We start from the raw sequence: 25,272 nt of genomic DNA, 5'->3' as shown, positions 1-25,272 counted from the left end.
TCACTTCATCCTTGGGCCGACTCGTCTGTTGTGGACCATTCCTGGCAATTCATCATGAGATACCAAATCTACTGATGAGTGCCAGGCCCGTCAGCGTCTTCCTCCTCTCTTTCCGCACTTCCCCTCCAGGATATCAGCGAACCTCAAGCATGGCGATCAGCAGCACCAGCAATCAGCAGCAGCAGTCAGCAGCAGCAGCACTTCTCGCCTCCCTCCTTCAACGCAACGTGTACATATGATGAGATTACAAATAGAGTCAAGCACTTAGTCCCTTGTGGACATTGACGAGAACCTTTCATTCATGTCAAACTTTTTACCTGATCTTACACGTTGGAGGAGGAGGAAGAGGTGGACGAGGGTGCTGCTGCTGCTGCTGCTGCTGCTGCTGCTGAGTCTGGAGCTGCAAAATTGCCTGCAAGATGTATGCTGGGCTGGATGACTTTGTGTCGTTTTTCTGCACAATAAGAGGAATCTTCAGGAGAGTAGAAGGAGCCTTCAGAATTGTGAGATTGATGGTCAATGAGATGAAATTTACATTTACAATTGAAAAGAAGCAGAAGCTGTTTCCAGAGGTGTCCAATTCTGTTCCGCTCTTTTCTCTGATCACACCTCCCCGCTCATGATAGCAAAGGCAAAGAATCCCACTGCATATGGGCTTGCCAATCGTTTGAGCGCCCAAGCAACTCTGCCAGAACCCCATCGCTGCGCCAAGGAGCTCGTCGCAATGGAGCCTGGAGCGCCCTGCGGCCTCGGCGGCAGGTAGCTCAACCCTGCATGCGAGCCAGCCGAGATGCCCCGACCGTGCCTCTTGAACACTTTCGATGGGATGTTGATAGAGGTCGACACTGGGTTCTTGTTAGTCCATTTCGACAGCAAGGAGGCTGCTGAGCGAGCTGTACTCGAGACGCTACCTCGACGAGAAGGCGACGAGGAGATATCCTTGGCCATGAAACCTTTCAGTTTCACTCGACCATCATCTGTGGTGAGAGAGGCAAGGTATGGGGCGATAAAGTACGTATGGACCAGTAGGACCGAGTTCGGAACGGCCGTCCTGAACTTCTGAGACGAGGAAGTGTAGGCAAGGGTGCTAGTCCTTTCGGCGTGCTCGATCAGCAAGGAGATTGCGCTCGGCGGCCGAGCTGGAGCCCGAGGAGGCGCTTTCCTCGCCCACTGCGGCGTTTCTCTAGTACTCTCATGCGAAGGCGCTTTGGCAGCTACACCTTCAGCTGCCACCCTCGGCTTCCGTTGGCCAGTAAGGAGCCGAAGAGGATGGGGAGGATGACTTTGACCTAGCAGAGCTTGCATCCTACTCAGTCTCGATCCTGCTGAGTTGGCCGCTCGTAGCGTGACCAGGCTTTCCAGCCGACTTGCTGCAACATTGGGCGCTTGAGCTGCTACTACATGACCATTGGCCTTCAGATGCCGCAGACTTCGTGCACCGGCCGTGGTCCTCTTCTGCCTGTTGGTCTCTGCTTGCCACTTGCGTCGTCCAGTCCAGATGACTACCCTCATCAGCTCAAAAGGTCTCCCTACCAACTCGTAGCAGAGAGCTCCTAGACCACCACCCACGATCAGAACAAAGGCGGCGATGACTCTGCCTGTCTTGGTTCTACTTGCATTATAGCTGAAGTCTGCGTCAATGGCCGCAGTCTTGTAAGTTCCACTTCCATCTTGATCAATGTCTGGCCCGGACCGCCCAGGAGGCAGCGTGCTGGACGCATTAAACCAAGCAATGACATGGTCAGTTGCCATGGAGGTACCGTGAGCTATTCTTCGCGAGACCTCGAAGATGAAGAAGAACGAGGCGAAGCCCACGCTGTCTCTGGCTAAGGACATGAGCAGTCCAGCCCCATGAACCCCACCACTGACATTTTTCAGGGTTCTCTGTATCATCTTGCGCTGCTCAGTGTTGAGGAACCTTCTTGCTTGCGACGAACCGGCTTCCTGTCCCAATGGTTGACTGGACTTCTCTGCGGTGCCAGTGTTCATAGCCTTGACCAACTTGCGATGCTGATTCGTGGAAGGGGCGAACGGAAGCACAGCGGCTCGAATAATCGATCGCCATGAGATCGTCGTAGAGTGCTTCTTCGCGCTCCCAGGTCTCTGCCTCGATTTGTGCTGTTGCGAGCTCAAGACGAGGCGGACATTGTCAAGAGGCGCGGATATGAGGCCTACAGAAACCAGAGAAGATCATCAGCAAGCTGCGCCTGATTTCCACATCATTGCTCAGGTCCTCTCACATTGGGCAGCGCCAGCGAAGCCACCAGAGAAAGCTACTATCCACAAAGGCGTCCATTTTTCCTTGTCTCCTCTCTTTGGGGAACTGTCTTGCACCTGATTGGGACGATAGAGGCGCAGCAACCTTGACTCGGCGAAAGAGTACCCTTCGAAGAGACAGAAGCCGATGAGGGTATTTGCTAGAATGGGAGGCCCAAGAAGATGCACAATGAAGCCCTTGTTCTCTCTCCGAAAGAGCGTCCAGACATACCTCATTGAGAGTTGCTTGTTCTCGCGCTTTGCTATGCTCTCGAGGACGGTCCATGACGATAACTGATAGGCATGGAAGAAAGGGCGGAGGGCCATGAGCGCTACGCCTCCCTGGCCATTGCAGGGAAACGGGCCAATCGCCTGGGCTCAAGACTCACTTTGACCGGCCTGAAGAGCCTAATCGGCAGTCTGAAGAGGAATGCGAGGGACCCAAAGGCAGCTCGGGCGGCGGCTCCGCTCAGTGATTCCTTGCGGCTGGTCTCCTTTGCCTTCTTGTCCGAGGTATTGGAGGCATCCTCGGGTGCTGCAATCTGCTTCTGGTCAGCAGAGGTGGTCACTGTTGCCATTCCGCAGCATGCTTGACGAAGAGGAAAGGAAGAATGTACTGCCGCAAAAGGGGGAAAAGAAGAAGTGGCCGCGAAGGGTCCAGTATGCCTTTACTGCCGGTCGGTCCTTGTCGCATCCCCACCCAGGAATTCCAACTCCGTCTCCACTGGACATTTTCGAAGGGGCGGTACAGCACCTCGATTGGAAATCTGGGGGCAACTTCTTCCGCTTCTTCCTCCTCACGATTCACACCTCGCCTGCTTGCCAACCTCCTCATGGCGACCATAAAGCAGCCTTCTGACTTTCAGAAGCTGGAAGAGCTGCTCGCCAAGAGGCCAGATGCAGCTCAACCTCTCTCCGACATCACCAGCACTGAGGAGCTCGGCTCGGTGCTAGCCTCACGATGGTGAGTCCCCTCGTCGATCCCTTACTCAACCCTCAGCTGCTGCGTACTCATAGCCACTGCCAATGTCATCTCCCATATCTTTCCCCCACGACAGGTACATCACGTCTGTCGTCAAGCCTGTCATCGTCGATCTGGTGGCTGAGTTCGCCGGACAGGAGAAGACGGCCCTCGATGGAGACTCACTGCTCATGCTGTGCTACGAGACAGCGGCGGCAATGTCACCAGATGCGGAGCAGGTAGGCGTACAGCCTCTTGTTGCCACCTACCTCGCAGAAAGATACCTACTGCAGCTGGTGAAGGCCAAGTTGAACTTCACCATCGTGTGGTTCGAAGATCGAGCTTGGATCAATCTCGCTTCCAAGGCAGCGAGCTCGAAACGATTCGCTCGCTGTGTAATCCAATCACATCTGAAGAACCACTGCGCCGATATCCCGCAAGCTTACTTTAGCAGCATCAGCAGCCCCGAGTGGCGAAGATGGCTCGAATTAGAGCGTCCTTATGCTATTCTAGCCACAGATGGTGCCTCTAGCGAGCATGGTAACAAGACGGTGGAGGCAGCAGACACATATGCCATGGCTCAGCATATCAGTGGCGGGATGGGTGTCAAGGATTTGGCCGAGGGCGTTTCCGTGGCTTTGATCAGCAATGACATGTTTGAGGACCATAAGATCCTTGTAAGTGTTGCAGAGGAAGATTAGCTGTGCTGCAGCCAGAATCTGACTCCACAACTCTTTCTTCTGACTACAGTGTTTCCTCATCGTGTCTACTCCTTTGGCTCGTCATGCCATTAAACTACAAGCGGAAGGCTATCAGCGTCTTGCTAGCGCATTGGAAACGCAACAAGAACGGTATCAAGTGGGCGATAGACCCCACAAAGCAGCGAGCTGGTCGGATAGCCTTGACGCCACTCCCGCCGAGAACATCGCGCTTCTCGGCGCCGAGAATCCACAAGCGAGCGAGGAAAACCGCATTGCACTTTTGTTGCAAGCTCTTCTGCTCAAAGCTTTGCCTCTGGATAGCAGGGCTCTCAATGCTGATGTAACAAGTATCGACCGCGAAGCACAAGATTTCCTTGCTGGAGCGCTCGATCATGGCACACGGTCATTGTCTGCTCGAGAGGATGACGCGGAAGTTCCCGCAGATCTCATTGATCCGCGTCTCTTTGCATTTTGTGTCTCTCGTCAAGCTGCCATTCTGCAAGCACTGCCTCAGCCACTGAAGGAGCGTCTGCGGCTTCTCTGCCAGACGGTGGGTATCTCTGACTTGCCGGGACTTTCTTCAGATATGCCATCACCAACTCTCAGTCAGGGCGAATCCCGCAAACGCAGTCTGCTGCTACCATACCAGTCTCCAGCAGACTTGCAATTGCCTGAGCTCTCGACACGGAGCGATGCGGCTACCATCAGCGAGCCGAGTACCTTCCTGCCTCGTCTCTCCGCTACTGGAGAGCGTTCATTGCTGGAAAAAGCGGACCCGCTGCATTTCTACAACCGCCCCGGGCGTGAGACAAAGGCGCCACGAGATGCTCATGGCCGTATCATCAACAAGTTGCAGGCCAAGCAGTTCAGAGCGAATCAGAGGTACGCTTCATGGGTCACTGCCTATGCTCAAAGTCTGCTGGGCTCAAGTGGCTTGATCAGACAAGCTATCACCGAGGGGCCATTGGTCCGTTTGGACGACAAGAAGGCCGGCAAACCTCAGCAGCAGCCCAAGCAGCCTGCCGCAAAGAAGCTGAGTAAGAAGGAACAAATCATCGCACAAAATCAGAAGGACAAGTCGACAAAGGCTTCCGCTCAGGTGGACCGCAAATTGACGTATCTGGTCGAGGAGCTTCAAATTGGAAGCGCTGTCAGCAAGTTTGACTCAGCTGATCTTCCAATGGTCAAGGATCGTCGCCGTCAGATTGGCACATTGGCGGGCTACATCGCAGGAGCAGCGTCTCCTGCTCAGGCCAGGGATCTCATCTTACTCCGCGTCCGTCTCGCTCTGGAGGCTTGGGTAGCTGCTTGCAGCATCAGCGACCGGGAGAAAAGCCAGTGCTTCGACCTTGCGGTCATGTGCTTCACAGACATCGCGAAGATCCTGTCGACTACACCTGGGGAAGGGTTCGATGAGCACGAAAGAGCTCTCCTCTGCTCTTGTGGGCAAGCCAGTCGTGTCCTCGGCGTGCAAAGTGTGTTTGGACCCAGTCATGCTGGCCTTGAGAAGGTATGGGATGAGGTTGAAGAGAAGAAAGGCAAGCCCAAGAAGGGAGAGTTTGCCTTCGACGTCAATTGGCCAAAGGCATCGAAGAAGTACAGCGTCGGGGACCCACTCGAGTTCCAGCTCAAGCACTGTGGTGACGTGATGACGAGGGAACTGGACTCGAAGGAGGATCGGCGAGTCACTGGCTTCAAGCCTGATGCTTGGCAGAGAGACGTTCTCGATGCAGTCGATGCTCGCGATGACACCCTTGTGGTGGCTCCAACGTCTGCTGGAAAGACGTTCATTGCCTTCTACTGCGTTGAGAAGGCTCTGCGAGAGAGTAGCGATGCCGTTGTCGTTTATATCGCCCCCTCAAAGGCACTGGTCAACCAGATTGCTGCCGAGCTCGAAGCTCGCTACACCAAGAATTACGGAACGTCTGAGAGGACTATTTGGGCCATCTCTTCGGGCGACTTCGATGTTCACAATCCCCTCAAGGCACAGGTCCTCGTAGCCTCGCCATCAGTACTACACAAGATGTGCCTCAATACTGAGGTTGCAGCTTCATGGCTCCCCCGAGTCAAGACCGTCATCATGGACGAGATCCACAGTCTCACGGATCTCGAGTTGGGTCCAATTTGGCAGCAGCTGCTCGCCTTTGTGCCTTGCCCAATCATCGCCCTCTCGGCCACAGTCGGCAATGTCGACGAATTCGGACAATGGCTCAAGCAGGTGCGTGAGCAGCAGGGACAAAAAGTGGCCATTGTCCAGCACAGCACTCGATACAGTGACCTCAAGAAGCACGTCTACGTCCCAGCTTCTTCGACTGTGGAGCCTTTCAAAGGCATCTCCAAACAGGTTGGTCCTTCCCCTTTCCTTCCCCTCCACCCGTTCACTGCACTCCGTCCTGCTGGATCCACCATCCCGTCTGATTTGGAGATGACGCCTGCGGAACAGCTGCAGCTGGTTCGGGCCATGCAAGCAACGTCTAACGCACAGTATCAGATCGACGATAGCCTCGACCCGGGCAGGTTCTTCGCCAATATCGTCGGGCCAGTGACCAGAGCGAATACCTTGGCCTACCAGGAGGCTCTTCGAGCAGCCGTCAAGGACTGGATGGCGCGCGACGACTCTCGGAATCCCGGATCGCCTTTCCTCGCGCTTCTCGATGCGCTCGAGAGCGGGCTGCAAAAGAGGATCGACGAAGTGAACAAAGCTTGGCCTGCTACCATGTCTCACATCGATTTCCAGCGAGAGAACCTGCTGCCATTTTTGGGTAATCTGGAGAACCAAAAGCTCATGCCTGCACTTCTCTTCGACTTCAATCGCGACGATGTGGAGACACTCGGGATGCATTTGGTTGCTGAACTTGTCAAGCAAGAGGACAACTACAAAGCACACAACAAGGCCTGGCAAGCAAAGCTGGAGGAATGGGATCAATGGAAGACAGATGAGCCGGATCGTCGAAAGGCAGAGGAGCGCAAGATGAAGGCTCTGAAAGGCAAGAAAGACGCGGAAGCTGCGAAGAAAGATGCTCGCGCTACCGATGTCGGATGGCAGGCTTCCTTCGATCCCGATGCTCCCCTCGCCGATTTCACTTTCGCAAATGAGAAGTGTGGTCTCGCATTGGAAGATATCGTCGTCGACGTTGAGAAGCTCAACATCGCTCAGTGGATGAAAGATGGATTGATCCGAGGTGTTGCAATCCACCATGTCAGTCTTCCGACCTCGTACCGACAGATCGTCGAAAGGTGGTACCGAAAGGGTTGGTTGAGAGTCGTCATCTGTACTGGGTCTCTCGCCTTGGGTATCAACATGCCCGCCAGGACGTCTGTCTTTGTCGGTGACCATACTCAGCTCGATGCTTTGCAATATCGACAAGCTGCTGGACGAGCCGGTAGGCGTGGCATGGATCTGACGGGTAATGTCGTCTTCTACGGTATTCCTTGGACCAAAGTTCAGCGTCTGTTGACGTCGAAGCTGCCGGCGCTGGACTGTGATCTACCGACATCTGCAACTCTCTACCTACGTCTCCATCAGCTACTCGCAGACCCTTCTTCGCGACAGGCTGGAGAGCGCATGGCTAAGGCTGCTGTGCGATTGGAGAACCCACCGAGTCGTCAAGAAGAGCTACCGCTTGCTCATCAGTTCCGCGTGTCTGTGGAGTTTCTACGACGCTTTGGGGTCGTCGGGACAGAGGGCCAGCCGCTCACGCTGGCTGGTATCACCAGCTACTTGGCGTCTAACGAGCCAGCAAATCTGGCTTTCGTTGAGCTCCTGCGCTCAGGGACTCTGTACAATGTCGCCTTCTCTGCGTCGGTCGATCGCGTGGCGGCTGTCGACGAGATGGTCGTCATTTTGAGCCATCTTTTTGCCTCCCGAAAGAGCAACCCGACTCGCCGATTTGCAGCAGGAGAGCGACCTCTGCCACCTTTGCCGCAAGAAGCTAGGAAAGTATTGGGAGCTCTGCATGACCAAGCTGTGAACGCCTATCTCAACTTCACTGCAAGCGTGAAGAATTCTGCTGAGCAAGTGATGGACGACAGCAAGCTGCCTCTGTCGGCTGTCTCCTTCGGAGGCTCTCCAGACGATGTCGGTATCGTCTCTCCCGATTCCCGAAAGTCGCGAGTGAGCCAGTCATCATTTGCTGCCATGGCAGGGTCTTCTGAAGCTCTCTCAGCCGAATTAGGGCTCGTGCAGGCCGGCTCATCGATCTCGCACCGAGTCGTGCCCTTTTTCGAACGCATCCTTGACCCTTCGCCAAAAAATGCCTACGTCCTTGACTTCTTCCGTCATGGCCACTTGCAAAGCTTGAGCGATGATAGCGGACTGCCGGGAGAGACGTTTGCCTGGGCTGCTCTCAACGACTTCTGGCACGTCCTGCTCTCTCTGCGTTCCGTCCTGGAGATTCTCCTCAAGACAGCATCCCGATCTAAAGGTCGAGAGGGCACAGCCACCGGCGCCTCGTCTGAAGCTGACTGGGAAGAGTCCACCGGCTTCTACTACGATGAAGAAGGCGATGCTGACCCAGAAGATGATGCACAGCGAACCGACTCGGGTATTGCTGGATCTCAGATGTCTGGCCTCGGCGCAGGTGCTAGTGGCGGAAAAGTGGTGCCGGTCAGCCAGGGTCCTGACATCCGTACGAAGAGTGGAAAGAAGGTGGACCCGATCAAGCCGCCTATCGAGGTGCCCAACAAGCATCACCAACTCTATGCAGTCTATGAGATGATTGTCGACATTCAGAGGGTGAGTACATGAGGCCGAGAGGTCAGGTATATGTGAAGAGAGCCTTCACTGACATTCATTGCGACCTTTCTCTGCCGCCTTCGGCTCACAGAACTACCACGGCAAGTTCTTCAAGACCTTTGCATAGTTGTGCAGGCCACGCCGGTCGGCTCTGTTCTTCCCGCTCTCATACACTGCTCAGTCTATTTGTCCCGCCTTAGATTTCTTCCCCATTGTGTCACAAACAAGCATGCGCATACGCAATCCGAATCGATATCACGTGCCAGTAACATTGCTTGGCCTCTTTGTCTGCAGTCAGAAAACAACATTACTAGCTTTTCGATGCGGGAGGGAGACTGAGTCCCGCAGGTGCACTGTTGCTTCTCTTCATCCGCTTGTTCGCATCTGAAAAATCCCTGACGATGATGCTGCAGTCTACGAGTGAACAGAGCTGCTTCGCAACCCCCTTGACCGGCTCTGGGAACAGGGACAAGCCGGCAGCGCGCTCGACTGCGTCTACTGGCACGACAAAGTTCTTGAGGGGTACCTCATTGGGGACGGGCGTGTTGGGGATGACAAACGCGCCGAGACCGATCCACTTTTCTTGCAGCAGGTTGCCGGCAAGACCTCGTGGAGTGAGAGCTGGAGGTTTAGGCGTACTGCTTGAGGTAGAGGAAGGGAGGAGGCCTTGATTGCTGCCCGCGGACGGACGACCTACGCCGAGAACAACCTTGGCGAAGTGCGTCGGGACAGATACAGAAGGAGGGTTGCCGATGACTCTGTAAGGCCGGAGTAGAAGTTTGTTCAAAGGTGTCAGATGACAAAGCCTGCGGGTTTGTTACTCTTGAGCTGATTGTCTGTACTCACTCGTAGGATACCTTCCACTTGCCGTCCAAGTCCTGCTTCGGCAGATACAGAGGCACAGTGAAGACATACACGTCTGCAAACTTGTCGGTCAAGCGCCGCACAAAGTCTTCCGTGTGCGCCCAGTAGTCTCTATTGAAGCCCTCGCCGACCTGGGGAGCGATATTGGTCAGGAAGAAAGTCTCATTCATTGCCTGCTGCGAGAACTTTGCGTCTGCTGCAGCAACCATGTGGCCTCGGTCGTAGCCAGACTTGAAGTAGTCGGACATCTTTGCCCTGAACTTCTCTGGGATCCTCTCATCCTCCATGAAGACGGAGAAGGAGCGGTCCGCTTTCGAGGGCTTCTGGCCATTGGCGAGGGGAAGCTTCAGGAGGGATTCAGCTGTAAGGTGGGCAGCGGTCTGTACAAGCAAGAGGGGAGCATAGGTGTGATAATCAGTTAGTCATACCCGAAAAAGTACTGGAACATTGACTTGATGTGCGTACTAACCCATACTGGGTGTTTCAGCCTCCTGTCGTAGGCAGAGATGTAGGCTGTATGCACAAGAAGATCTGACACTGGCCCTGTGAAAGTGAGGTCAAACGTCCGTCAGCGTGTGCACAAGCTTCGATCATCAGCGAAATGACTGACCAGGGTATCCTGAGCTCTCGATGGCGCCTCCAGCCTGCCTCGCTGCGACAGCAAGCAGTCTCCTGTCTACGAGGTCCGTCTCAAATGTGTTGGATGAGCTTGAAGGCAGTGGTGCTTGCTGCGAAGGGAGGGGTGGCGCTGGCGCCTTGCTCTCCGGCACTGCGTCCCTACGAGGACGACTAGAGAGTAAAGCAGCAGTACCAGCTCCGACCACTGCTCCCGCAGCCAGTAGGGAGATGGAGAAGAGGGGCGAAGGCGCCATGATCGATCCGCAGTGGCAAGTGCTTGCGAGTCGAGGATACCAAGGCAGCAGGAAGTGTTGCTTTGCTTCCTTTCCGTCCTTTTTCCCTTTCCGCTCCGCCTCAACGCGACGCACGGCCAAAGCGATCCCGAGGTTGGCTCCACTCGCCCCTACAGCTGAGCATACCACATCACCTCATCATCTCCATGGCGATCACCCGGGTCAGATAGGTACGACAGGACCATTCGACCTCTAACAGGTCTCCTGACCTGCAGCAGAGAGCAATGTTCGGTGGCGCTTTCTCGGGCTTCTTCTCGGGCTGGGACACTTTATCTGCATACACCAGTCTCTCTACTGGATTACAGAAGCGCCTCGCTTCGTTCCTGCTCAAGCGAGCCATCGGACACCTCGTCAAGGATGGCCAGCTCGATCTCAATCAGATTGAGGCAGGTGTCACAGCAGGGCGACTAGAGATTCGAGACATTGAGCTGGACGCAAAGGTGAGCAGGAGCGTAACTGTACGAATGGTCACTGGGAGTATCTTCATCTGATTTTGCTATCTCTCCTACCACCGCGTGCAGGCCGTAAATGCGCTCCTCGGTCCTGTTCCTCTTCTCGCCACATCGATATCTCTGGCAAACATCAGCATTCAGATACCATGGTCAAACCTCAGAGGAGGGGATCTCGTTGTCCTGGTCCAGCGACCTAGCGCCCACTTCGTAGTGGCTCCACCTCATAGCGCAGGGGCCAAGCCAGCGCAAGAGCCCCTAGATGTGTCGCTGGCCGATACGGTGGAAGACTTGCTGGAGGAAGATGCCGAAGGCAGAGAGCTGCAAGAGTCTTTGCAAGGATCGCTTCATGAATCGATTGGAGTACCCGGAGGCGCCCCAACAGCAGACGATGCATCCTCCACAGCTGTCGAGCCAGAGGCAGGGTCGATCGTAGCCTCAATGGTTGAGGGGCTGCTATCTCGCCTCAAGGTCGAGATCTCGGATGCACATTTTGTCATTAGCGAGAAGGTATTTCTGCCGGAACCCACACACTTCGATCTCGAAGCCAATATCAGGAGTATCAAGCTCAGAACAGAGACAAGTCTCGAGCAGAAGGAAGATGGCAGTAATTGGCGTCGAAAGGTGCGCAACATCGATGTGACTAGTCTCAGTCTCTGGACCACTCTGCAAGTCCTACTTCGGCATAGGTCGTCACTGTCAAGCTCAGACACATCATCAGATGACTCTTCTACGTCCCCTCGATCTGGGAGCTATGAGTCGGACGATGTCATGAGGATGAGTCAGGCCGTCGATGATCTTGCCCTCAGCGTAGCTTCTGGCGCTTCGAGATACGAGGAAGCTCACTCCGGGACAGAAAGTATCTATGGGGATAGTCAAGAGGAGCAGGAGCCCCGCCGTACGAACAGAACCGGTAGCAACGAAGGGCGAGCCGCAGGTAGCGTTCATTCGTCCCGCAGCAAGATCCTGGACTTTGGGGATGAGCCGATAGTGATGCAGTTTATCACGCTCAGGCACTTGCCAGCGCAGCCCGACGTAGTCGCATCCGAGACTTCCATGCCCGAAGTTACTGGCGCCAAATCCACACCAACCGTTATGCTTACCGAGCAAAGGAGGGAAGCGCAGCAGATCAACAAGCTCAGGAAGCCAGAACACATGCTCGACATCGCCATTGGCTCTGTAGCTTGCTTCTTGGAGATGCCGAACGTCTGCGCGCTTCTCGCCCTTGTGGAAGCTATACGACTTTCTTCAGGGCTGTCTGTGCCTGTCGAAGAGCATGGATCATCCTCGCCTCCTGCTCCACCCACCTTCTCTTCAAGCAATCTGAGAATAGCATCTGTGGAGCTCCTATGCGCCTACGAAAGCGTTGCGTGCCTCGAGGCAGATCATGCTGCTGCCTTTGCCGCCTCTGTGCAATCGTTCTGGAGGCGCCCAGGCAGAAGCCATCCTCTCCTTGGCCATGTTCGCCTTCACGGCGAAGGAATTCGGTTACGGCAGACGCAGAGCAATCAGACAACAGAAGTGAATGCTACGGTAGGTGATCTGCGATTGACAGAGGGCATGCGGATGGGCAAGGTTGGTGAGCTTGTCATCATGCCGATCCTTGTCTTTGATGGTGAGCTGTTGAATCACTCAAGGTGTGGAGCAGCTCAGCGCTTGTTCGATTGGCGTTCTGGACTCGATGGTGAAAGAAATCCTTATCTGAAGGGTGCTGCAAATGGGGACAACGCCTGGAAAATGAAGCCGCTGAGGGGCCGAACACCCTTGAGTCCGAGCCGAATTGACAAAGGCATTGACGATACTGTTACCGCTTTGCTGTCCCTGCACGGCTCGCTCGAGAAGGAGGAAGCTCGCTTAGAAGTCACGCTTCCCTGCACGCACCTCTTCGTGGATCTCTCCGTCGCGCTGAGAGCGGCTCCTCTTCTCAACGCGATTGCCAGCTCTTCTGAGGCTCACACTGGACTCTCAACCGAGGAGGAACAGATTGATCTCGAGGACTCAACAAATACGCTGGGTGCCAATCATCTGAATACAGGCCGCGTCGTGGGAAACCCCAGTCGACATACGAAGTTCTCTCTGTACTCCGATCTTGTAAGATTGGAGGTGCGGATACCCAACTGTAAAGCTGCAGAGCCATCTCTGCTACGCTCCGGTATACTCGCCGTCGATCTGGCCGAGCTTTCGCTCTCGACCGCTGGACCTTCACTCGATCAAGAGCCTGATGTGCAGCGGCCGCGCGTACGCTATGCTGAGGGTAAACCAGGCGCTGAGAGTGGCCGTCCTGAAAAAAAGCTGGCACAGCTGAGCTTCCGATCCCTCTCTATTCACTTTCAGTGTGTAAGAGCCAGCGAAGCCGAAACACTCGCTGTGCTCACTCACTTGACAGATGATGAGGACAGACCCGATCAGCACCCCTACTTTCCGTCCGTAAAGCTGAGCCGACAATATAATGCAGCGGAAGGCACAGGAAGGCTTTCTGCAAGGTGCAATCTTCCCCTCCTTGAAGTGTCTCTGTCAAAGTCAACTCTAGACGGCATTCAGTTCCTTGCCGACGACTTTGCGTCTTGGTCAGCTGAAATGTCGCATCTGAGGACCAATTCACAGCCTGAACAAGATGGTCTCAAGATTCTAGGGAGCCGCTTCTTTCGCAACTCCCACTCAGGTCTGTCTTCCGATGTTGTGGAGTCTACAGCTACACTACAGCGGGTGGATGGGCCAGTCAACCAGCCGATATTCATTCTCGAGCTGTCAGAGCTTAAAGGGAAAGCATTTGTGCCCCGTCTCAACCACAAGGGCGGAGATCTTCGCGAACTCACGATCGCGGGACGGGAACTGAGAGCTCATTTCGATCCTCTACACGACAAAAACACCACCAATCTTGCAATCTCAATCGTGGCTCTCACTGTCAGTCAGAGTATCGGAGATGATCAAATTCTCAGGCCGCTCATTGCTCCAACTCTTCAGCAATCTCTGACACGAGGAGTCGCACCGATGATCTCGTTGACTCTGCTCTTCTATGCCGACGCTGAAACTTCGTATAGGGAGAGCAGAATAGAGCCCCTCTTGCGAGACTTTACTGTCACTTTGGACGAGGATTCGAGCCTTTTCGGAGATATTGCAAGCTTTGCAAAGTCTCCTGCAGGCACATTCGAGAATGTCGAGCCGAGCGAGCTGACTCGGCTGCAACTCAACCTGATTGGTGCATCGATTCTACTGGCGCCCACCACTGCCACAGAGCGAGTTGCGGTCCTCTTGGGCGACCTCAGTGTGCGGAGCAAATTAGTAGGCGGAGCTCCTCGAACCTCCCTCCATGTTACTTTGAATGACTCGTCTGCGTTCCTCGTAGACAAGCCATTGGATGCTGCATCGGAACGAAGACATCGAGTCAAGACACCCAGTGATCACTGGCTATCTTTAGGCTTCGTAAGTGTGCTCGATCTTTCTGAACTGAAGAGCACTGTCACGACCAGCAAGTTGACTCTACCTGACGTCGATGTGAGGATTTCGAGGGCCAAAGCTCAGATCAGCGCGTGTGCTGATACCTTGACGGCATTGATCAGTTTGATATCTTCTTTCGTGGAACCTCCGGGGGGAACCGACGACCTCAACGGCAGTACCGAGCTGCGAAGCGATAAAGGCAGCACTGCCAGCGCATCGGAGTCTTCTTCTCAAGACATCATGGCTGGCATCGATGAAAACGCTTTCCGCGTCGATGCGGAAGGGATGACATCAATACCCGATTTACTGGAGGATGATATTCCGTCACGGCCCGAGTATTACGGGGCTGAGCGTGTCATTGAGCCACAAGACTATGAAGAGACGCCGCTGACGGAAGAAGACTTCTTTGGCAGCGAATCCATAGCTTCGATCGTGGATCCCATACCCAAAGAGAGCAAGACAGAGGCACATTCAGGATTCGTCATCCTGGATTCGGAAGTCGTTACAGTGAGACTTCTGGATGAAAACGGCCTGCGACCAGTTCCAGGCTATTTCAGCAGGCCGGATCTGCAACCGAAGAAGCGTAGTATCACAGACGCTTTTGCGTCCTCTTTTCGCCTGCGGGTTGATGATTTGGATCTCTCGATGCACTTGTTCGCTGGCTACGACTGGGCAAACACCCGGACGGAAATAGAAGCAGAGATCAAGCGTGTGCGTCGTCGGCTGCAGAAGATCAAGCAGCTACTCGACGAGGGGCAAAGAGCTGACGATAGCGTCGAAGACGCCATACAAGATCTCGCAGAATCGATGCACATCGCTTTCGAATCCAATACCGATGCTGCAGCGGCACTCAACATGCTGGACGACGAAACGGGGCCTCAGTCAGAGACGGCTTCGTCCGCGAGCACGTGGCAGCCGCTACCGCGGAGCCAGGGCAGACAGATCACGCAGGGACACTCTCATCAAGGGCGGAGAAGAAGCAAGCTTGAGCGGTCACATGCTTCCTTGCTGGAATTTGTATTCAAGGACATCAGCGCTGAATACGATCAGATGGTTCCCTCGGCTTCACTGGCTTCTCATCTCAATGTCCAGGTCTCTGATTTGCAGATTCTGGATCACATCAAGTCTTCCAGCTGGCATGCTTTCCTCACCCGCATGTCAGAAAAGGGTGTCAAGTTCAAGACGGGTGATGAAGCAAAGATGGTCCGGATCCAGCTTCTCAACATCAAGTCAGCCAGTCATGAGCAAGGAGAGTTCCGAGTCAGAGCAAAGCTATCGCCTCTCCGGCTACACATCGATCAGGATGCACTCGAATTTCTACAGAAGTTCTTTGCCTTCAAGCGTCCCAGCGAATTGTTGAAAGCTCAGACCGCGCCGAGCCCTGCAGAAGCAGCGTCAGTTTCAGGCCCCTTCATTCAGTACGCCGAGATCCATTCCATCAGACTCAAAGCAGACTACAAACCCAAGCGCGTCAATTATGGCTTGCTTCGCCAAGGCAAAGCCATCGAGCTGATGAACTTCTTCCACTTCGATGGCGCCGAGACTACCCTGCGTCATGTCACTCTACGAGGCATCACTGGTTGGGCCAAGCTCTTTGACACGCTCAACGACATCTGGACGCCAGACGTCAAGACCTACCAAATTGCCGACGTCCTAGCCGGTATTGCTCCCGTGAGGAGCCTAGTAAACGTCGGTTCTGGAGTGGCAGACATGATTCTCATTCCCATTGAGCAGGTGCAAAAGGACGGCCGCCTCGGTCTAGGACTGAAAAAGGGCGCTGGTAGATTTGCAAAGGTGACGGCATTGGAAGTCTTGAAGTTGGGAGCAAGACTGGCTACGGGGACGCAGGGTCTGCTAGAAAAGGCAGAGCAGGCCTTGGGAGCCGATTCGAGTGGAGCCAGCGGCAGCGGCAACGGCAGTGCTTCGTCGCAGCGCAAAGTCGCTCCGACTCGACGTGCCTATGCTGACGAAGAGGCTGATTTCGATTCGGGATCTGAAGACGATCGGCCTTGGTCTACGCCTGCAGGAGCAGCCGGCACAGATGGCGCAGTGGACAGTATCCCTCTCATCGACGACGAGGAGTACGGCGCGCTGATCAGTAAATTCGCCGATCAGCCTTCCGACGTGCGCGAGGCCCTTTCGCAAGCCTATCGCTCCCTGCGTACCGGTGCAAACGCAGCAGCGCAGACCATTCTCGCCGTGCCCATGGAAGTGTACGAAGCTGGCTCCGGTGGCAGTGGCAGCGGTGGTGGTGGTGGGCCGGGAGCAGCAGGTCGAACCGTGGTCAAGGCTGTGCCTATTGCGGTGGTGCAGGGGGCCAAGGGAGCGAGCGAGGCGGTGAGCCGGACGCTGATGGGCTTGAGAGGAGTGCTGGAGCCTGGTGGTGGAGAGGACAAGGAGAAGTACAAGAGACAGAGCCCAGCCACGGGTCAACAGGTAGCTTCGAGTCAGCAGACCTCCCAGAGGAGGAAATGAGGCGAATGGAGTTGAGCAGATTGGAACGGAACGGAGAGTTGACGAGCACGTGTACTTTTATCTTATCATCCATGACCGTTGTAGCCTCCCCTTCTATCGATCTGAACAATTGAGAGCAGAGCGAGTGATTGTGTCAAACTTTCATGCACTTCCCATTGCAATGTGGCGGCTCACGTCGCTAAGGACCAAAGGCTCCTCCAATACCGCCTGTCCGCCTGCCATAGACGTCGTTATTGCCTCCGCCTCCACCTCCGGCTCCGTTGCTATTTCCACCTCCTGACCCTAACCCACTCCCACTAAATCCCGACACGCTATTCGGCCGCCTGGGTGTAGCCCTACCTCCCGCAGCTCCACTACCTGCAGCACCAGAGATACTCGATGAGCCACCCAGAGGCGTCGCGCTCCTACTTGTACCCATTCCCATTCCCAGCCCAAGCAGTTCATCATCGCCATCCTCAGAGTAGGCTGATGACGAAGCAGGGAAGATGTCTGCATCTGGTTCACGCGATAGGGCTTCGGCTTCCCACAAGGCCGCTTCGTCGTTTGCTCCACCGGAAAGGCCAGCAGAAGAGGAACCTCCTGCGTGCTGGAGGATGTTGCTCGAGGAGCCAGTGGGCGAGGTGTGTGAGCTGGGCAGCGCACTTCCGCTTCCTTGATTACTATGAGAGCGCGAGGCGGCTCGTAACGATTTGCGTTCCTCGTGCTTGCGCGAAGCGACCGCATTGGAAAAGTAAGGCTTGAGGTACCGATCGTCGATCTTCTGGAACCACTGACCATCACGCATGATTAGAGCTCCTCGCTCCAAAAGGGCTCGCGCTCCGCCCGCGGCTCGACTGCTGCCCGTAAAGGCTTCGGGGAAGCCGTCCGGACCGATTGTGAACCCTCCGCCGGAACCACTGCCATTGGCACCGTCCCTAGTCGAGGCAGAGGGGAGAACGTCGCTTTCGTCCTGGGACGATTCATCCTCTTCGTATGAGTAGCGCGGGCTGTCGTTGCCCCTGGCGCCAGAAGCAGAGCTGCCCTTGGGGATGAACACCTCGTCATCTCTGTAGGATCCCGCCGCTGCGTACCTCGAGGCACCAGCTCCTGCTGCTCTCTTGCGGCCCGAGTAGCCTCTACGATTGCGCACATTGCCCATCCCGACGTGAGATCCACCGGGTCTGCCAGCATCGACGTCTTCATCCGACGAGTCTCCCTCATCGTCCTGTACGCCTGTCCGAATGCCAAGAATATCCAGCATCTGAGAGGTGGTTCCTCCAAAGGCAATGAGCGTCAAGACAATGGTTACCAGCACGGTAGTCTGCAGCGCTAGTGCATTATTGCCCTCGATTCCTGCACTGAGTGCAAAGCCCACGGCTCCTCGCAGACCGGCCCAGAACAGCATGATTTGGTACTCTCTGGACAGCTGATCCTCGTTGCCAGTCCGGGGAATACCTCCTCCGCCGCTCCTTCGATCTGCTCGCCTCCCCCGCACGCGCCTGAAGAGATTGATGAGGTGTGCAATGGGGAAGACGGCCACGTAGCGAGAGAAGATGACCGCTGCGATCGTCACTACGATGAAGAGGGGTTTGAAGACGAGGTTCTCCTGTGTAAAAAGGGAGAGACCGAGGTAGATGAAGATGAAGTTCTCCGAGAGCTGGGCGGAGGCAAGACGAAAGAGGAATATCAGCTTTCGAGATCAGGCTTTGAACGATAGTAGGCAGGCTATGCGTACTCACGCTTGCTAAAGTCTGGAAGATGTACCTCGTCGCCCTTTGTGTCCTCCTGGACATATTGTGGTACGCATAGTGCTTGAGTGTGATACCACAAAAGAGCAGACTGACGATTCCGCTCATGGTCACTGCATTGCTGAAGAAGTAGCTTGTGTATGCAATCAGAGCAACGAGACAGCTCTCCAGCTGCGTGTACATGCTCAGTCTGCTATGCTTGAGCATCAGTGAACAGCCCAGTCCGAAGCATACTCCCAGGGCCATCGAGACGCCAAATACGACGAGGAAGAGCCCAATTCCATTGAAGAGGGAGTAGATGGAGATGTTCTGTCCTCGGAATGTGGAGAGGGTGTCGAACATGACAATGGAGACTGCATCATTCAGGAGAGACTCTCCAAAGATGATACTGTATAGCGTGGGGTCCACTTTCTTGCTATTGAAGATGGCCAGGATGGTCACTGGATCTGTTGCACTCAGAGTCGAGCCAAAGATGAGGCAGTCGAGGATGGAGAGTGAAATGGTAAAGTCTGCCAAGGACCAAAGGTAGACTAGGACGCCGATGACAATGGCGCTGATGAATGTTCCCGCAAAGGCAAAGACTAGAATCGTGCCAAAGTTGCGAAAGAAGTTCTCCTGTCTCAAGTCGTAGCCACTAGCGAGGATGATGGGCGGCAGAAGAACATTGAGCATGATGGTATTGCTGAAGCTGAGCATCTGCTGCACCTGCTCTCCAGGTCCAATGCGCAGAATTGCTCCTACGAGCATTCCGGCAAAGAGACCCACAATGGTCTCATGGATAGCGGTGATCCTCTTGACCCTGAGATAGTAGCTGGCGAAGAAGGAGAAGATGAGCAGGAAGAGGACTAGGAAGAGGGCCAGGGAGGAATCCCTCTCTTGCTCCTCCGCTGGAGATGGGGGTGCAGGAGGAGGTGATGCGCTTGGCGAGGCTGCTTTCGATGATGAGGTAGCTGTTTCTGCTGCAATCGCTGAGGCGGTCAAGGCGAAGAGTACAATTACGATGGACATGGTCGAGGAAGCCCTCGAGGCCGTCCTCGGCGCTGAGCCCGCCATCGATGTAAGGTTGTGCAGGGGATAGAGACAGACGGGGCGGCTTGCAGCAGAGGCTTTCTTGTAGAGACGAGTGGCCTCTACGCAAAGCACGACGATGCCCTGAGCCGCAGCGAGTTCTGTGTAGAGACAGTAGTAGGTGAGCAGTAGGTGAGGATGTGATGGCAGTACGAAGAGGCAAGGGAAATATGGCAACTCTTGCCTCCGCTGATTTCGCGATCGAGCCACTTCACTTTGCTCCGCCAGACGCGCAGCCACAGACGCCAACCACGCACGTTGGCAGGGATATACAAGTAATATTGGACAGGGATGGCTCCGTCTGAGCTTCTCTACATTGGTCATTGCTATATGATATAGCATCTCTTCGCATCCTCGGCTGTCTGGAATTAATGCCGCCTCTCGCCGCCTCTAGAAGACCATGCCCCTCCCGCTCACAAACAGCCTCCACCTCTCTCCCGCAACCGCAACTGCATCACCTCCCGCACCAGCCCCACTACCCAATCCCCACCTCACCACCTGCCTGGCAATCTTCCTAGCCGTAGCCGGCGGAACATTAGAGCTCAAAGTAAGGTACACCTCGTAGGGAGAGGCCGAGTCTGGATCTACCACCAAAGGACCAGTCAGATGGCTCGTAGTGGGCGCGGGAGGAACCTCGATGTAAAAGGCTTCGTGCGGTGTGCGGAAGTAGTGCGAGGTGATGTTCGCTTGCGGTAAGAGGGCACTGGGTATAGTCGCGGGCGAGGCCTCTTCTGCTACCGATGCGCTGTCTTTGGGCGTTGAAGTAGAGGTCGTAGAAGAGTTTTCTTCAGCATCTTCGGCTGCTGGTACATCCTTCGTCTCTGCGCCTCTGACCTCCCGGTCAGCACCAGTCTCACCGTCTGGCGTTGTAGTTGGCTGCTTCTCCTCTGTCGTTGATTTTCTGTTGCGCTTGGCAGCTTCACTGGCAGAAAGAGTCTCCTTGCCTTTCCTCGTCTTCTTGCCGCTTTTACCCATTCTCGCGCCAAGAATGCTCAACTCTCTAGCTCGAGCATACGTCTTTCTCACTCTATCCCGCGCAAGAACAGCCTCTAGGCTGTCTCCTGCATACGGCTCAATCCATTCAGACCATACAATTTGCAGGTCGTCCTTCTTCTTGAGGACAAAGTGTCGCAGCCCTGGAAGACGAAGAGAATCTGGCGAAATGGGAGCTTGCGTCAAAGAATGAGAGAGGGAGGCCAAAGGTGAAGGCGGCAGACTCAGAGCCTTGACCACACCGTCTCTCCAGATCCCGATCTCATCGAAGCTCTCTCGATCGGCAGTCACAATGACAAGGGCGCATTCTGCCTTACGCTTGCTGTCCTTTGCTGTTTCAGAAGAGCCATCTTCCTCCTCTTGACGATCGGCCCTCTTCTCGTGCTGGTGTGGATCACCGTGCAGCCAAGAGATGTGAGCCTGGACCATTCCCTGGGGTGCAAATCTCGGAAGACAGATCGGGATCCAATTGACCGTCCCTGGCTCGCGCTGTGTCCGTCGGCTCATACCGACAATGGTATTCATCAACAAATGAAGGTCCAGCGGATAGGCTGACAGTCTCCTGGGCCTGAGCATCGTGATGAGCTGCCCATCTGCAGTGATAAGTAGAATATATAGCAGATCCTTGGGTCGCGGAGGGATCTTGAATTCCATTCTGAGCTTCGAAGGGTCCAAGTCGGCCTTGAGGAAATCAGACCGAGAGTGCTCACCATTGGGGCTGTCCGGAACATTGAGAGGGCTGGATCGCCCACTGTCTCCCGCTAGCACTCTGCTGAGCGGACGGTTCTCCCACCTTTCGAGGCTCAGACAGCTTCCCAGATCTTCTCTGAGCTTAAGGTCCAGTCTAGTCGGTCTCAAGCAGATGCCTCCGCCACCACCAGCGCCCAAGATGAGACCAAAGTCGACTTGACATCTGGCGACCAACGAGGAGAGGATACCGTCTGTACCTTCGAGCATCCTTCTCAGGTCAAAATTATGACCACGGGCGAAAAGTCCTTTCAGCTGAGACTCTGATATAAGGGAGATCAGTCCGGCATGCAGAATCTCGAGATGAGCTTTCAAAACTGTCGCAGAGTCGGAATAGATCTGACCGCCGTCAGACCAGGTAGACGTAACGGCGAGATAGAGAGGCCCTCGCATCAGAAAGACGACTCGGCTCGAGGACTTGGGCAGCTGAAGAATCTCGATAGATTTGCTCTCGAGTACTGCCAGGCCCTTGTCGAAGTAGTTGGAGATGAGGGCTTGAAGTACGCCGACTTGCACAGCGCTGTCCTCTTCATCCTCGTCTGATGCGACTTCGTCTTTCTTTCGAGCGGCCTCTTCTTGGGCGCGAGCCTCGTTGTCCTCCTCGTCCATTTGAGCTAGCTTCTCGGTACGGACTTCGCTGCCTTTCGGTAGGTCTGCCCTTTGCTGAGCTCGATCCCTCTCTGCTTGTCGCAGAGCTTTAAGCCGAGCCCTTGCTGCGTCTTCTCTCTCTAGCCTCCGGGCCGCCAAATGGGACAGGAACACAGGCTTTCCGGCTTGCGTCAAAATGAAGTATCTCCTCTCTGGTAGCGTCTCGCCAGTTGGGGGATCACAGGCTCCAGGCAGCTCTTCGACGTAGTCAAACGTATTCAGCCCTCTGATGGTTGGCGATGAGCTCCTTGATTCGGGCACAGAGTCCACCTCCGCTACAAGGCGAGAAGGTAGGAGACTCCCCTCGACCTGCCTGCCTCTTTCGCTACCTCCAGTTCGCTTGTCGCTTACCACCTTGGCCTTGTCCCTCTTCTGCTGTAACCGCGTCTGAGCGGCTCTCCTCTTTTCTTCATTCTTTGCTCCTATCCGTAAAGTATCAGCAGCTGATTTAGCCAGAGCAGCGTCATCGTCGTCGTCGCTCTCCACGATGGATCGTGGGCGAGACGGGCCCGCTTCGGCCTGACTCGTAGTAGCAGGCTCTCGATCTTTGCCCGAACCGCGAAAGGGATTCGTCGTAAGAGTGCTACCCCATCCTGCAGCAGTACTTGTACTTTGCTTGAAGAAGGACAGAGAACCACTGGCAGCCCGGGAAGTCCAGCTGCTCCAGGCTGACCCCTTGGCTTCTTCCGTCTCTGTCTCCTTGGACTGTTCCGGGGAGTTCGCTGCATCGTCTTTGGTACTGCCAATAATCCCCTCCTCACTAGGGCGCGTTACTTCGATCTGCACTTCAGGACCATGAGAAGGGCTTGTCCTCTCTGAGCTCCCGATTCCTTTGGCCTCCATTTGGCTTGGCTCATCCGCCCCATTCGCGACGATGACCTTCACATCGAGTGGACGATCACTCTGTTGCGCTTCTGTTGTCTCCACCGGGCCAAGAGTGGTATCCATGGCAGACCCAAGTCTCAGACTGAGCTTTGCTGGCCTCTCCTCCCTTTTCGGGCCTTGCAAAGTCTCATTGGCAGCCTCCGCCTCCTCTATCAGCCTGCTGCCGCCTAGAGAGAATTTGGATCCATCCTCAGCCGAGATGCTAGGAGAGGCTAGCGGGGTACTAGAAGTGGAGCTCGAGCTGGACGCCTCAGCCAGCGCGAGACTTTTCGAGGTCTCGGTGAGAGCTGCTGACTTGCGTGGAGATAGCGTGGCTAGGAAGTTAGGAGCTGCGAGAGAGGGGCCGTGGATGCTCTGGGGACGAGGGGATGCAGAGCGGGAGATGACGACTGGAGCTGGGTGGGCCTTGGCTGGGAGGTGAGGCGAGGCAGAGGACGAGGAAGAGGGAGCCATCACTCCCCGTAGAGGGACGAGCGGTACACCAACGACAGAGTCGGAGGTGATGGTAGAGGAATTAGGCAGAAGCAAGGCAAACAACAAGGTGGAAAGAGTAGATGGCAATGACATTTCCCAGCCGCGGACGGATCAGCCAATTTCCGACATCGGGCTCGGAAGAACGGAATTTTGACTTGTCTGCCACACTCCCCACGAGGCGTCCATCTTCATGCCAGAGCATCACCTAGAACCAATCGCCATCGAGAGCATCGGGAGGATTCTGGCCTTCGATGCCCAGCTCCTTCAACACGTCATTGTTTGACAGCGAGCTAGCATCTTGTGCTGCAGCAGTCCCACGCAGAAGCGATAGACGGTCAGCTCTGATTCTCTTTCACACGTGCGAAATGTAGACTCACATGCTAGCTTCTCAAGCGTCTTCTGATGAGTATCTCCAACAGCCACGGCTTCCTCGGCCTCCTGCTCTCGCTTCTTGATCATCAGCAGCTCGACGCCGGCTCGGTCCAGCAGGTCCAGATTCTCGGGTCGAGCGTAATTGGTACCCTTCGATTCGGCATTGCCACCAAAGGTCTCCTGGAGCTCGCCATCGCTCAGCTGTGCGCGAGAGGAGGGATCTAGTCCAGCGGGAGGGGCGCCAGCTCCAGTAGCCGGCAAGGTAGGGTTCCTCATCTGGAGCAAGACGCTGCTCTCCTTGTGCAAGCCCAGCTCCGTTTGCACATCGCCGAAATCCTTATCGTCATGAGGATGGCTGAGCGCGTACGAAAGGCGCACCTGTCGCGAAGATGGTGGCTCTGTCTGCGAGACTGAGATCACATACCAGCCACGACCCACTGGGCGAGCGGCCTGAACTACCCTGTCACCAGCTGTCTTGGTGGAATAGCGGTTCTCGGCAAGTCCTGCCTTGAGCGAGTCGAAAGAGGGCTTCACGTCGGAGACTACTGCCCAGATACTGTACATCGAATGGTCAATGAGGTCAGCTCTGAGTCACAAGTCAGCGGACCGGAGTCTCACGTATGTGCACTCACGCTTCGCTGGAATCGCCTCCTATACCTCCCGGGGTATCTCCTTGCTTGATTGCCGCATTGGGCTCTGGCAGGCGCTTCTTACCCAATCTGATCAAGCGCGCGCCAATACCGCCCTGTCGAGCCACTTCTCCAGTTTGCTCTGACTTGTTCTCTACACCCTCAGGAGGGTTGCTTTTGGCAGGAGCAGTGGAAGAGTCCGAGGCGCGGGGCAACAGAAGAAGATGGAAGTTTTGGGTGTCGTCGATGCACTTGGCAGCTGGCTCGTCGCTCGCATCGGCAGTTTGAGCGGGTTGAACCTTGGGCCTGTAGAAGAAGTAGATACTGCAGAGCAAAAGAGGGGTCAGGAGAGCTGAGCTGAAGGATACTTCGACCTTGTGATGTGTACTCACTGCCCTCGCTCCACGATGTCCCACTTGACATCCTCGCCAGACCCCGAGGTGTCTGTATCCTTGCCGTCAAGCTTCTTCTCTGTGCTGCTGACCTGCTCTGTGTCCGGCTTACTCTCAGCAGCTTTACTCTGATCAGTCGAGGCCGGAACATCCTCTTCCTTCTGCTTCTTCTCAGCGTCGTCCTCTACTTTCGCGGCTTTAGCCGGAGGCGGACCGTCCTCTTTCTCAGCGCTGTGGCCATTTGACTCTGTTGGCGCATTACCTTTGGCTGCTTTTACGTCCTGTGGGGTCTCCTCGGCCTGCTTGCTGTCGCCGTTGCCTTTGGGTTCGTCGTCCTGCTTTCGCTTAGTGGCGGTGGTCGAGCTGGTACTGGTAGAGAGACTGGGGCCGTCGGCACTCTTGTCGACCTGAAGCTTCTGCTGCTGCTTGCGAGTTGTCGGCATTCTGTTCAAGGTTTTGTATGAGATTGCGATATGGTGAGATGTGCTCGAACAAGTGGGAGCGTGACCCCCTTCGATGAGAAGGTTGTACGCGAGGTGCGCCTTCT

At 55.2% G+C, this 25,272-nt stretch overlaps 7 protein-coding genes across 7 annotated transcripts; 2 read left to right on the top strand and 5 right to left on the bottom strand.

Annotated features, from left to right (window-relative positions):
* Positions 1–488: 488 nt before the first annotated feature.
* On the bottom strand, positions 489–2,899 carry BCV69DRAFT_282933 (hypothetical protein). Its single transcript, XM_025492527.1, has 3 exons — positions 2,646–2,899; positions 2,241–2,550; positions 489–2,171 (listed from the first exon to the last, which is right to left on the bottom strand). The coding sequence occupies exons 1-3, from the start codon at positions 2,832–2,834 to the stop codon at positions 604–606; spliced, it is 2,067 nt and encodes a 688-aa protein (XP_025347873.1). The 5' UTR covers positions 2,835–2,899; the 3' UTR covers positions 489–603.
* Positions 2,900–3,033: 134 nt separating this feature from the next.
* Positions 3,034–9,021, top strand: BCV69DRAFT_282932 (P-loop containing nucleoside triphosphate hydrolase protein). Its single transcript, XM_025492526.1, has 4 exons — positions 3,034–3,220; positions 3,315–3,894; positions 3,968–8,653; positions 8,745–9,021. Exons 1-4 carry the CDS (start codon positions 3,090–3,092, stop codon positions 8,778–8,780), a joined length of 5,433 nt encoding a protein of 1,810 aa, XP_025347872.1. The 5' UTR covers positions 3,034–3,089; the 3' UTR covers positions 8,781–9,021.
* Positions 8,964–10,389, bottom strand: BCV69DRAFT_287502 (hypothetical protein; the record flags this gene model as incomplete). The annotated part of the gene is made up of 4 exons (XM_025493571.1): positions 8,964–9,411; positions 9,500–9,878; positions 9,983–10,060; positions 10,128–10,389. The coding sequence occupies 4 exons, from the start codon at positions 10,387–10,389 to the stop codon at positions 8,964–8,966; spliced, it is 1,167 nt and encodes a 388-aa protein (XP_025347871.1).
* A 154-nt stretch (positions 10,390–10,543) lies between these two features.
* Positions 10,544–16,924, top strand: BCV69DRAFT_312661 (hypothetical protein). Its single transcript, XM_025494953.1, has 2 exons — positions 10,544–10,868; positions 10,950–16,924. Exons 1-2 carry the CDS (start codon positions 10,653–10,655, stop codon positions 16,788–16,790), a joined length of 6,057 nt encoding a protein of 2,018 aa, XP_025347870.1. The 5' UTR covers positions 10,544–10,652; the 3' UTR covers positions 16,791–16,924.
* Positions 16,925–16,968: 44 nt separating this feature from the next.
* On the bottom strand, positions 16,969–19,525 carry BCV69DRAFT_249367 (sodium/hydrogen exchanger; the record flags this gene model as incomplete). The annotated part of the gene is made up of 2 exons (XM_025490336.1): positions 16,969–18,426; positions 18,509–19,525. 2 exons carry the CDS (start codon positions 19,523–19,525, stop codon positions 16,969–16,971), a joined length of 2,475 nt encoding a protein of 824 aa, XP_025347869.1.
* Positions 19,526–19,845: 320 nt separating this feature from the next.
* On the bottom strand, positions 19,846–23,398 carry BCV69DRAFT_282928 (hypothetical protein). Its single transcript, XM_025492525.1, has one exon. The coding sequence runs from the start codon at positions 23,309–23,311 to the stop codon at positions 19,976–19,978; it is 3,336 nt and encodes a 1,111-aa protein (XP_025347868.1). The 5' UTR covers positions 23,312–23,398; the 3' UTR covers positions 19,846–19,975.
* A 112-nt stretch (positions 23,399–23,510) lies between these two features.
* BCV69DRAFT_197033 (hypothetical protein) lies at positions 23,511–25,262 on the bottom strand. The gene is made up of 3 exons (XM_025489648.1): positions 24,726–25,262; positions 24,337–24,639; positions 23,511–24,260 (listed from the first exon to the last, which is right to left on the bottom strand). The coding sequence occupies exons 1-3, from the start codon at positions 25,166–25,168 to the stop codon at positions 23,597–23,599; spliced, it is 1,410 nt and encodes a 469-aa protein (XP_025347867.1). The 5' UTR covers positions 25,169–25,262; the 3' UTR covers positions 23,511–23,596.
* Positions 25,263–25,272: the final 10 nt, after the last annotated feature.

The sequence above is a fragment of the Pseudomicrostroma glucosiphilum genome, assembly GCF_003144135.1.
Source record: "Pseudomicrostroma glucosiphilum strain MCA 4718 unplaced genomic scaffold BCV69scaffold_7, whole genome shotgun sequence".
Lineage (NCBI taxonomy): Eukaryota > Fungi > Basidiomycota > Exobasidiomycetes > Microstromatales > Microstromataceae > Microstroma > Microstroma glucosiphilum.
The sequence above is the reverse complement of the archived record's forward strand: the minus strand, read 5'-3'. Positions and strand labels throughout refer to the sequence as shown.